Source organism: Pelobates fuscus, chromosome 4, assembly GCF_036172605.1.
Source record: "Pelobates fuscus isolate aPelFus1 chromosome 4, aPelFus1.pri, whole genome shotgun sequence".
Lineage (NCBI taxonomy): Eukaryota > Metazoa > Chordata > Amphibia > Anura > Pelobatidae > Pelobates > Pelobates fuscus.
The window spans coordinates 233486123-233499448 of NC_086320.1; the positions used below are offsets into that span (position 1 = coordinate 233486123).

General features: G+C 36.5%; 1 protein-coding gene across 1 annotated transcript in view; it reads right to left on the reverse strand.

Annotated features, from left to right (window-relative positions):
• The window catches only part of DNAH5 (dynein axonemal heavy chain 5), a 193295-nt gene that overhangs the window by 9348 nt on the left and 170621 nt on the right, over positions 1–13326 (reverse strand). Inside the window, exons 72-78 of the mRNA XM_063451949.1 lie at positions 12428–12647; positions 10595–10800; positions 8976–9179; positions 6598–6813; positions 3173–3385; positions 691–843; positions 371–602 (exon numbers count right to left, since the gene is read on the reverse strand). Coding sequence (XP_063308019.1) covers positions 371–602; positions 691–843; positions 3173–3385; positions 6598–6813; positions 8976–9179; positions 10595–10800; positions 12428–12647 — 1444 coding nt within the window. The remainder of the gene's footprint in view (positions 1–370; positions 603–690; positions 844–3172; positions 3386–6597; positions 6814–8975; positions 9180–10594; positions 10801–12427; positions 12648–13326) is intronic.

Sequence of the window (13326 nt, forward strand, 5' to 3'; positions counted from 1 at the left end):
GGATCTGGTGATTGATGCAGAGATACCTGATGCAGAGCCTGCTTTTGTGAGTTCAAAACGCTTAACTTCAGAGCCGGGAATCATACACCAGATTTGCACCCAAAAGAGGGCAAGAGCAAAGTCTCTCTGGGCTCCCCCTTCTCCCTCTGCATGTGTTGACGTGTCACATTTTACAGTATTGCTGTTGGCCCTTGAGAGATAAGTACAGCACAAAGTCCATATAATATTTATTAAACTTAGAAATGTGTTGTCCAGCTTGACAAAAAAAAAAACAAAGTTTATTTAAAAAAAAAAAAGTATGGTAAATGTTTAGCCAACTGATGCCAACAGATTGAATTTTGCAACAGTATTACAATTATAAATGACTTACTTGTATTGTCTGCATATATCCTGATCACAGGCATCAACTCAAACAAGACTTTAGGCTTCGATTCTATGAGCTTCATATTTCTTCTATCCCAACCTGCTCCTTCAAGGTATAGACCATACACATAAACACCTTCCTGTGGTGGACTTGTAATATCATCCTTCATCCACTTAGTCACTTCATTGCATAGAACCACACTATCCAAGGCCCAACCTTTGTTGGCTCGAGTAATTTCCTACATCACAAAAAGTAAAGTGTCAGACATGGCAGATTTTAAATATATACAATTAATTTCATGTATATGTATTGGTAAATAATTTTACCTGTCTCATTGCAGTTAAAAATCCTTGAGGATTAAAAAATCCTGTCATCCAAAAACAATTTGGTCGACTTTCAAAGATCCAGGAATGGAACTGCCTATTTCTCTCCAAAAGCTCAGTAAACCAGAACCCTAGGGTGCTTGAAGCCCACGATGCCTAAACCAATAGATAACAAATTAATATCAAGGACAAGCATACATCACATTTAAAGGAAAGTGTAGACATGTTGCATTTATATTTTTTGAAGTAAAAAAACTAAATAATAAAGCTAAACATCTACAAGCAAATAGATAAAAGAACTAAAAACTTTTAATGATTAATGGCGCTGTACAATAACTAAAACTTTTAAGGATCAATAAGGATTTTTTAACGAATTGGTCAGCAACACAGAAAGGATTTTATCATTGACGGAACTGTACTGCATGTAAAAACACGATTAATAATACGAATAAGATCAAAATGACTTTTAAATCGCAGGTGACTAAGAAAGAGTACAATATTGAATCCTTGAATTACCTGCCATTCTAAAAAAATTATTTATTTATTGAGATGAATATGTGGGCAAAACATCTAGACCTTTACAAACAAGAATTAGTGAGCATGTTAGAAACATTTAAAAATGGCTTAAAAATGGCTATGAACCATGTTTTAGAGGTACACAATTGTAACCCAAAAGAAGTAGAATTTCTGACTAGAAAATGTTAATACACATTGGAGGGGTGGGAACATTGCCTGCAACATGGGGAAGAAAGAAACTAGATGGGTCTTTGAGCTGCAGACACTGTTCCCAAAAGGGTTAAATATTGATTTTCAAATTAACTCAATCCTCTAATATGGCCAAAAAGGCTTTTTTTTTTTTACTCTTTCTGTGTATTGAGAATGTTCGGAGGCAGCTCAGAACTGAAGGATGTGGAAATGCCGCCATCTTAGAGAGGTAAGAACCTCTGGAAACGAGCAGCCACAACAGGAAGCCTGCCAGAGGAAGGCAATGCACGGCGATTTTGGAGGGCAAGGCTGCAAAAGGATGTGAAACCATCATGGGAAGGTTGGATATCCCAGAACTGGATGTCCCACCATGTTGGAGGTGGTGAAAAGCCATAGGAAGGTGGTGGTGAAAAGCCACTGACCTGGGCTTTGGTTCATGACAATTAACACACCTGGACTAAATAAGAACATTAGCGTGGTATATATATGGATGTACGGACATTGTATGAACATATGCACCTGAGGAAGACTTTGGTCGAAACTGGTTGTGCAAGTATCTTTATAGTTTAAATTTGTTTTGTGTGCAATAAAGAGTTTGTAACTTAATTTGGTTCCTGACTACATTTTAAAGGAATATTGCTGCTTTCTGAGGGACCTGGCACTTGAAGTATTCTACCCTGCATCAACCTGAGATTGATGAAATGCCTGTACAGTCTAGAGCCTACTTTTAACTGGCTCTTTAATTTGTGAGTGTTCCAAGTTATCTCACCATTCTTATTTGTGTTTACATACTATACCATGATATTTTTATCTTTCATATTATATAGCTTTTAATTATTATTACCAACTGCAAGGTTTTACCACTGTGTGTGCAATCACATTGTTCCCTGTTTGATCTACAAATGTTTCATTGCTTGAGTTCTCATATAGCCGGTAAGTCTGGTAAGTTTGCAAACGGATTACAATATATCGTAAGGAGAATTTAACATTTTCCCCAACTTTCTATTTTAACAAGTACTGTTGAAGATTAAAACATTAGCTAATTTGAAATGTAAAATAATGTTTGCACTTTTGGCAAGCCTGTTATATAAAGATAAGGTCCAAAGCCACTTTCAACTCTAACAAGACTGTTAGAGGGAAGACTAATAAGAGACAATAACATGCAGAATTTCAATCTAATGGATGAAGTAGAGGTACTAGTTTTAGATTTCGAAATCTTTGATATTCATTGATTTGGTTTGTATTGCAGGAAACTAATTGCCAAAAAGTGCACCCACCACTGATCTGTGCATTACACATAACATATAGTTTACATGTTTTATTTATTTTTATCATTAAACAAACATATGCCTACCAATAGCACTTCTAATCTGCAGTAATTACAGTGAGATTTCTGGAAATGTAGATGACACCTGGACTTTCTTTTAACATAGGAAGACTGTTACAGTGCATACCATCCCTTTATTACCAACGGAACTGGATAAGATTATAATCTTTTAACACAAATTCAAATTATATTGAATCACAAACTGTTCTTCTAACTTACATCTACAAAAAAATCTAAGCATTATTTTACTCTAGAAATAGAAATATGTAATTAGATGTTGAAGAATTACAGTAATTCGAATGCAATAAATTCTGTTTTTAAAATAGTAATTAGCTTTTTTTCTGCAAGATGTAATACTTATGCAGGGAAAAATACATTTAGCAGAATGCAATACAAGCAATTAGAAAATAGATTACATTTAAAAAGCAGAATAAACTTTTTTGGATATTTTACCTTTCTCCAGCGCTCTGGAATTCTTGCATCATACATACAATCTAAAGCATCTCTTAAGTTTTCACTCATTATAATGGTGCCATCAATGGCAAGTTTTAGATCTGTAAGGGTTGTTCGCACCAGGCTTATTATTCTCTGCATTCTGTCAATTTCTTGACGGAGAAAAATGTTCATTGGTTGGAATGGGCCCATTTTTAGGAGTCTTTCTCTGACCTGTCACAAGAGCAATGGGCAAGATAATTACACTGTTTATTTTACAACAATTAAATGCATTGCAATGAAACGACCATAGGAAAATGTTTACAACTGGTTGATGTTAACAAGTTTCTCAACATGCAGTCTGTATAACCGATAGATATGCTATTGAAGTAGTGTCAGGAATGGAGATATAATAACTATCAAATCTAAAAGAAACAGTAAAGGGACACATACTGGTTGTTAGAGTGCCTGAGACAGATAAATGAAATGTATGCAAGCAAGCAGACAGAGAATAAATAAAAGACAGGCAGAGGTCAAGGGTAACAGAGATACACAGAATCGAAAGTCAGGCCAAGGTAACAAGATTCACAGCAGGGCAAGGAAACAAGGACAACCAGGAAGTATGTATACCCTATACTGGGTTGTGATTGGTTAAAGAGTACCATGATGTCACAAGGGTGTATACATCACCAAAAAGCACCACTCTGACTGACATTATAAAAGGAGACCAATTGAAGGGTTCCATGTTATTTATGATGAATGGCTGTGAATCAGAACACAGAAAATACATAATTTCTGTGATCGCGTGACACCACAAGGGACAGGTATCATGACAAGTAGCAGCATTACTTCAGTACTTATTTCAATTCACAAAGTATTTATAAAGAGGAATATTATTTTATTTTTGTTTATTCAATAAAACGTTGTTATAAGTGTAACAAGACTTGAAAATACAGTTTTGTGATTTAAAAAAAATAATCAGTGTCCCAAGGATTATTAATTCTACCACCAGGAATTTGCATTACTTGTAAAGACAAGTAATAAAGCAACAAGGCATCTTCTAGTCATATGACAATACAGGACAACAGTTTGTGGCCAATCAGTCCTCGATGGGTGCAATCCTGCAGATATTGAGTTTTAGAACACATTTACACTGATGAGCCATAACATTGAAACCACCTGCCTAATATTATGTAGGTTCCCTTATGCTGCCAAAACAGCTGTACTGCTTCAAGGCAATACCTCTGAAGGTGTCCTGTGGTATCTGCCACTAAGACATTAGCAGCAGATCCAAGTCATGCAAGTTGCACGATTAATCAGATTTGAGATCTGGGGAATTTGGAAGTCAAGGCCACACCTGGAGGTCTTTGTCCTGTTCCTCAAGATTTGCAGTATGGTAGGGTGCATTATCCCAGTGAAAGAGGCCACTGCCATCAGGGAACATCATTGCCATGAAGGGGTGTATGTGGTCTTCAACAATCTCTAGGTACTTAGTATATGTTAAAGTAACATCAACATAAGTGCCAGGAGCAAAGGTTTCCCAGCTGAACATTGGCCAGAGCATAACACCGCCTCTGCCGGCCTGCCTTTTCCCCAAAGTGCATCCTACTGCCATCTCTTCCCAAGGTAAATTACTCACATGCACCAAGCTATCCATCTGATCTAAAAGAAAACATGATTTATCAGACCAGACAATTTGCTTCCATTGCTCCATGGTACAATTCTAATGCTCACTTACCCATGGAGGGCACTTTCGGTGGTGGACAGGGGTCATCATGTGCACTCTGACCAGTCTGTTTCCATGCAGCCCTATACACAGCAAACTAGCTCTTCTATGTGATCGGAACAGACTGGCTAACCTTCCCTACTCAAATGCATCAATGAGTCTTTGGCACCCTTGACTTCACAGGTTGTCTTTCCTTGCACTACTTTTGGTAGGTATTAACCACTGCATACCGGGAACACTCCACAAGACTTGCCATCTTGCAGATGCTCTGACCCAGTAGTCTAGCCATCACTATTTGGCCCTTGTCAAAGTCCATCTTTATGCTTGACCATTTTTTCTGCTTCCAACACATAAAATTAAAGAAGTAACTGTTCACTTGCTTCCTAATATATCATACCTCTTAACAGGTATCATTGTAATGATATAATTAATATTATTCACTTCACCAATCAGTGGTTTTAATGTTGTGAGTGATAAGTGCTTGCGGTGCAGATCTATGAATATTAAAGATTTTGCAAAGAAAAAAAAATGCATTATCCCCATAGATCCCCTACATACTTACCTGCACGCACAGTCTCACCGGCACAAGATAATACAGAGCAACCACACTCCTTCCACATGCAGGCATCCACACGCTGGCACGGAACAACAAACCCTAACCTGTAGCACCTCACTACACACAAGTCACAGCGTGAAACTAATGACCAGAATCATGACCACACACACACAGCATGACCTGATGCCCGTGGTTATAAAACCGTCATATAGCCCATGCAGACACAACATTTCAGCACCTACACTGATAGCTCAAACTGCTTAGTGAACACATGTACTTCCCCACACTGCAGCTACCTAGCATAACACAAGTAACACTCATAGACCTGCATGTTCCTCTTTAAGTTGTATTGTGTAACCTGTAATATCTAACAGTGACATATCAATGCCTTATTCAATCTATGACGTGCCTACTCAGGCCTGTTTATGTTGTACAATTGTATATGTCCATCATTTATTGTTCCTCACTCTATGCCCAAGAGAATCTCGGCAGTTCAGAATGTTCTTTCGCAACCCCTTAAAGGGTCACTGCGCCTAACCTGGTAGACACATTGGCTTGCCCTATCCTAAATAGTCAAGGTGGCTTAACTGCAGAAAAAAAAAAAAGGAAAAAAATATATTCTCCCAAGAGCACACCTGGAGTCATTCTAGCAAGCCGAGATACTATCTCATCTATGTCCAGGTATTAGCTTAAGCCTGTAGTCGAGGCCGCTGCTGCACCGTATGCCCATTTACATAATTGAGCACTGCTGTAACGGCTGTTTATTAAACTAGTTCTGTTTTATTTTTCTTGTTTTAACATACCAAGCACCGACATAAGGGTGCCAGGCACTAAGCCACTTGTACTCGACTCAATTATATAAAGCGATGTTTTAGCATGACCTTTACCCCTACCTTTTTCTAAACCACGCTACCAATCGGTGAGCAAAGCTACTGTCTCCTCTAGGTGGTTATGAAGTACACAATGTAATCCTGTTTGTTTTTCGCTCTCAAAAAAATAAAAAGTGCAATGTCTTTGATGCCATGTAAACATATGTGAATGCCAATCGATCTGCACCAGCTATTGTGGCAGTGCAAATTGCATGTTTCATATCTGCATGAACAAAATAAAGAATAAAAAAAAAAAAACGCATTATATTCAAGTTTAATATGTAAATATACTCACTTCAAATGGTACATAGTCAGCAGGGAGTTTCTCTAGCATATCATCTGCCAATCTTGCAACTACCGCTTCTCTTGTCTCACCACCTCCACCAGAGCTGTCCTTTGGCTGAATACTAAGGATGGTATCCAAAACATCTTTTGCCAGCTTACTTTGGTACGTTATATCTGCGTTGGGATGTAATCCAAACACCTCTGGGGTATCATAAGTTGGCAATCCCTAAATGTTTACATAAATTAGCATTATCACAACAAATCTGCTTAATAAAGAACAGTAGTAATTTTGTAGAAGTGTGTTAATGGTAACATAAAAAGCAATATATGTGTAGATCTGGATAAGCGCTAAGCTAAGCAACAAGGATACAAATAGGCAGGAAACACTGTAATAACGGGGAACTACCTTATACCCTAAGAAGTAAAGCAAAACAAGCAAAACAATAAAAGAAGGTCAGGTTGCTACAAACACCAAACAAAAGACAGTTGAGCTGGACACAGTCCACAACTCTCATGTCTAACTTATGTGTTTTTATCTTACTCTATTGTTATTACACATTTCCCATTCCCTTGACTGGAGATTTTATATAGAATACTGGATTGCAACGTTTTTAAAGTTTCATTTCGGCATTTAAAATGCCATTGACACTCCTACTCTTTTTATGGCCTTTTCTTTCACTCTTTCCAAGTAATTTCAACTGCTAATATTTAGAGTTTATTTTTGCTTTAAATATGGCCAGGACATCCACTCTTGTGATGTATGTCAGCCACTCCCCCTATTTAGGATTCTCACTCATGTTCGGGTCCTTCCCACTTCCAAGACGGCAGCCATGTCTTGACTAAAGATAGCCACCTTCTTCTTACTTGGTCGACTCCAGGAGTGCTATTTAGTAACGCCACGCCCACTGAGGTTAGGATTGTAAGACCTCCCCAGGTTGGCAATTGGAGGATGCAGAGCGAGACAAAGCTCCGCGTCACACACCTACTAGCCAATGGAAATCATTCTTCGTGCAGTCACGTGACAAGGAAGTCATGTGACTTAATACCCCTCTGTCTATTCCTTGAAATAATAAGACCCAGCCCATACTAACATTCTTTCTAAGTATGTATTTTATGAACATGACTTCACATTGTATTAATAAAGTTTGTCAATGACCATGACGACATTTTACCTTGATATTTGAATTTTCAACCCCTATAAATTTAATGGTGCCAACATACTCTGTAATGCACTTGATAATGCCTTTGCCAGGTAAAACATGTGGTGTATATAAACAATTTTTTGTTTTTATTGTCATCTAATAAAGTATTTTTGGCTATATATCCTATTTTTCTTGGCCATATACTTTTTAGGTATTCTTTTCACTTTCACCTTCAAGTATTTTAAGCTCTTGTTCCTGGCACCTTATGAAGGTATCCATCTGCAGTTGAGAGTCACCTAATTCTAAGTGGGGATCATACCACCAAAGCTGTACTACCTTGAACAGATCCAACTTCTCAATAAAATGTGAGTAGGATGTGAGTAGGACCTTCTAACTTTTTATACTATTCACAGTTATACAGAGAACACTAGTTTGTTTTCTTTTTGTTCTATGTGTTGTTACAATTAAGGAATCCAGAGTCTATGGATATCCACTTGGTGGAGAATATGCCATCAGATGCTTGATACATTTAGCTTGTGTTACAGGCTTTTCATTGCGAGTGCAAATTTTAACCCCCAAAATATTTTATCAATACCCACAGTATTGCACTATTGCTTGCTATCTTTCTTTTGAAGACCTGAGTATTACCCACTATTAGTTTAATGGTTGCCAATCGCAAGAAAAACCCACCTGTATTTGGACGTATCTTGTTGCACACTATCAAAACCCATAGCTGGTTATAAGCTCTGTAAAATGTGATTGAGCATTCATAAAAGTATATGTTATTTGTTGTCCCTCTGCTTACATCAATATAAACCATTGTTTTTTCCTGTGGGTTTTTTTTATGTATGTGCCTGTAGACCTGGCCCCATCCTACTGGAAGTTAGAGTGTTGTGAAATATATCCAGTTGGACTGTCGTTTCTTTTGTTTGGTGTTTGACGCAGCCTGTGCTTCTTTTATTTTTTTGCTTTGTTAATGGTAATAGTGTGTAAACACTGGAACATTTGCTATGTCTTCTGTAGTAAAGTGAACCAAGGAAATGTAAACTGGGTTGAGCTTACTTTAAAACGTGAATTAGCTCACATATATAAAAGACATTTAGTGGAGGACCAGTGCTACATCAGATTTTTGGTATCTTTTTAGACTCATGTTTGGTCTCCTCATCATGTGTGTGTCTGTGTGCAAGTAAAATCAACATGGTGTATCTGTATCTGTACAGTGTATCTGTAAAATAAATGAACTCACCTGGATGTACTGAAGGTATTGGTCAACAGTAGTGCATTTTGGAATATTATATCCCTTGTAAAATGAAAATTCCTGGTTAAATGTGGGTTCACCAAACCAGACTTTAGCAAATGTGTTCAGCAATCTTTTGTCATAGTCATCAGTAACTCTTCCTCCATACTGGATTTCACCTATCATGTACCGTACAGTAGTCCAGGAAACTCCCTAATTAAAAAATACAGAAATACAGATAAATCAGAACTGCACAAGGCATGAAACATATAGGCATTTTCTAGAGAGAAGATAAATCACATTTTAAAAGTTTTTCTAACAGTCTGATTTTTGCAGTTGAGTCATTTGAAAGGTTTTCTTAACAGACTGTGATAATTTGAAAAAATCATCCAAAATAATTAAACTGAGGCCATAATTGTAGTTTAATAGAAAAACAAAAAATCTTGCATTACATTCTTAAATTTTAATTTATCAATTAGTTGATACCTTGTAGCCAAGAAAAATGGTTGAAAATAGCTGATCCTCTAAAACAGTACAATGGCTATGTAATGATTCTGATGGGCTGGGGTTCAGAAACCCTTACCCACCACACATAATGCAGACACTAATATCCAATCCCTCCCAAGTCTAACAGAAGCAATTGTGGAGTCTCCATGTCATATTGTCAAGTTATGTGTCCCCCTTAATAATGGGACTATGGAATGCCTAGTCCTAAATATCCTTACCACTCCCTTGCAGGATATTCATAGTGTGTAACATGTAACATAAAACATAACTTACAAGAAAAGCAATAGTACAATTTTACTTCGCCATTTAACAGGTTATTGCAGACTGCAATATTGTCAAGCCTTATAACTGCAAACATGTCCCATCATTAAAAGGACAGATGAATTTATTTCAAAGACATCATCTATTATACAGAAACCATATTCTAGACAGCTAATTACACAGAGAAAGTCCACTATTTATTTACAATTACATTATTCATATTCAAACATCACCCTAACATCATCTCCTTAATTCTTTAACAGAGTTCCTCTTTTGCTAGTAGGCACAGATACAATGCACTCAACTTCAAGACTTGTCACTATCTCGAAGGACTGAATTTAGGGTATGAGGCATCAACTTATTTACTTAAAACATATTACTATAAACTTACCCACAATAACATCAAAATGATTAACAAGGATGGTGGGCACAAACGGCTATCTTTCTTTAAGTAAAGACAACCTAAAGGCATGCATTCCCCAAGCAATGCGATAGAGCAAGAGCGAGAGAGAGTGTGTGTCTGTGTGTGTGTCCAATAAATGTATGTAGCATACTTGCTTATAATAGAAATAAGAAAACAACATATAGTATTTATTCTCAGCACAAATATGCAACCAACTAAAATTGTACATAGATAGAATTCATCACCCCAAACTCTCTCTTTTTTAAATATTTGTCAAAACTGAAGATTTTCTAATTTTGGCACTGTGAACCTGCAATTTGTGACAAGCCAACCCTTCAGAAACAAATAAATATGAACATCTGTAGCTACAAGGTTCCTTTAAATTTAAGTGCTCTCCAAAATTAGAATATGATTTAAGCTATGTTTTTTTGTTTTATTTATTGACAATATGAAATACCTTTTTAATGTCCATGTCATCAAGATGATTCTGAATAAATTGTATTGTTGCATTAAAGTCTGCTTGATTAAATTCATATGGAATATTCCATCCCAGTGGTCCAAACTTTCTTCTCTCTTGTATGGTTGAGTGTAGGAAGGCAACTGCATACAACATGGGCTTCCATTGAGTCATACTGCTGACATCAAGTAAATCTTGGCTCACACCTATTGTGAAATACATATAGAATTTAATCTGTTTTCAATAGTGCAGAATGTATAAGTTTATCTGATAATAAAAATTGTAGGCAATGAAATAGCATTTGCTGTTATTTTAACATTATTGTTTAGTATTGCACGGGATACTACAGGGAAACACAGCACTTGACAATTTCTTAAACAGCAAGCAAACACTATTTTATTACTCAAATATACAAAGTAAAATAAAGCAAGACAAATTGTAAAAGTATATAATAACTGTGCATACATTTACTATAAACTTAGTCAGTTATTTTATTATCTCATGCCTCTGAGCTAGGGGACTTCCTTCAGTCTCCCATTTCAGTTTCATGATAACTAGCACTAGCCATACATGCGCACACTCGTGACTTTTGCAAATAATACAGCAAATACAGGATGCTCAGAGGGAGGTAAACAATACAAATGACAAAGTGATTTTCTGCATCTCTGCATACAAAACAAAAAGTAAAAGTTAACCTTTTGGACATACATGCACACACTTTCACACATACATAAATATATATACACACCCATACTCACTGTCACTGACACCCTTGCACACACTCATGTAATTCAGATAAAATATGCAGACCCTATTTTTTAGCCTTAAAAAATAGCCATTAAAAAAATGTTATGTGTGAGTGCCACTTCATGGAAAATGGGACTGAATGACAAAGCCAGATCAGCCCACTAAAAGCAGAAATGGGTCTGACCTTTTTAAATCTGCCAGTACTGCTATAAGCATCCTTGCCATTGCTTTTTCCTGTGCTAACATGCCAGGGAGAGACTGTTGACCTGTAGCACTGTATAATGAGCAATATTGTGTTACAAAAATAATAAATAGACAGAGTGTGCAAAGTGCCAGTGTTGTACTTTCCAAAATGGACAATATTCTGTCTTAAAAGTGCGAACATGATAATCCAAGATGAAATGTAGGATGTTCACAGGAATATAACTCTATATACACTCTGTTTGATTATTTTTGTAAATACAAAAAAATGTAAGGTGGAACTCCCCCAAGAAATGAAGGAGACCCCCTTACACTAAAATTACCACTTGTTAAAGGATCATTCTTCACTGAAGTATTGTTTGAAGTCTTTATTAAATAACGGTATAAAAGTACTTTTCAAAATGGACAATATTCTGTCTTAAAATCTACTGTATAAGCATGACTACTGTATAAAAAAATGTGCATTTCCATTGTATGACATGACACTGGATACTTATATTGACTTAATGTCGGTTTGTTTTGCTGTCGTGGCATTACAGACCAGTTTGTAATTCACTGCACGAACAATAAAGAATTTTTTTTTTTAAAAAGGGCTAAGATGATAATCCAAGATTAAATGTAGGATGTTCACAGGTATATAACACTACATACTCTTTTTATTTATTATTTTTTGTAAATTGGGTGATCAAGAGGTTCAGCATGTGCACTGTTTTGTAATTTATTCAAAAGTTTTATATAAAAGCACTATTCACATTTTTTATTTATTCAGTTCTTTACAATATTGTGTTACACTGCATTATACTGTGCTATGTGTAAACAAACACATTTATAGTGTAAGTTTTAGGTGCCTGCTTTTAGTGTTAAAATAAATTTTAAAAACCATACCACCATATGTTCTCTTCAGTCCAGCTCTAAGTCCCTGTGGTGGCTCATTGGTAAATTTAATTGACATTTGTAGAAGGGTGATGGGAAATTGCTTGTGAACTTCTGTAGTCATCCATAAACGAAATGATTCATGCATAGTCTCAGTCTCTATAATTGTGTCCATCAGCTCATCTAGAAAATCCAGACCTAGATGGCAATTTTGTAACAAAGCCCATCCACCCTAATAATTAAAAAAAACATGACATGGCATAAAAATTACACAAACATAGGACAAACTATTTTAATTTATGGTAAACACATCAACAGAGAGAATCTGTAATGAAAATATAAAAGGGTGCTAAACTGGCACTCATTAAACTGCCAAACAACAAATACATTAAGGCAAAAAATGTTTTTATTATATTTAAAGGGACACTATAGTCACCAGAACAACTACAGTTTATTGCATTTGTTCTGGTGAGTAGCATTATTCCCTGCAGGCTTTTTGCTGTAAACACTGTCTTTTCAGAGAAAATGCAGTGTTTACATTACAGCCTAGTGATAACTTCACTGGCCACTCCTCAGATGGTTGCTAGAGCTGATTCCTTAAGCTATCTTGCCTAGTGTGCAGCACAACATATCAGAGTCTCCACCCTCTGCATGTAGACACTGAACTTTCCTCATAGAGATTGATTGATTCAGATGTCGAGTGGTCCCTAATTGCCAACCCACCAAAACCTGTCAACCACACCTTTGCCTTTATACCCACTCCAGTCCTTGGCTGGTTTTTGCTCACAGTTCCTTTTGGATCACAACCCATCCTTTAGGTGAAACAGTGTCCATTGCTAGGGCTACCAGCAGAAATACAAGATGAAGTCTGAAACACAATGTCTGTCTGTGCTCATTTGCATGTCAAGCTA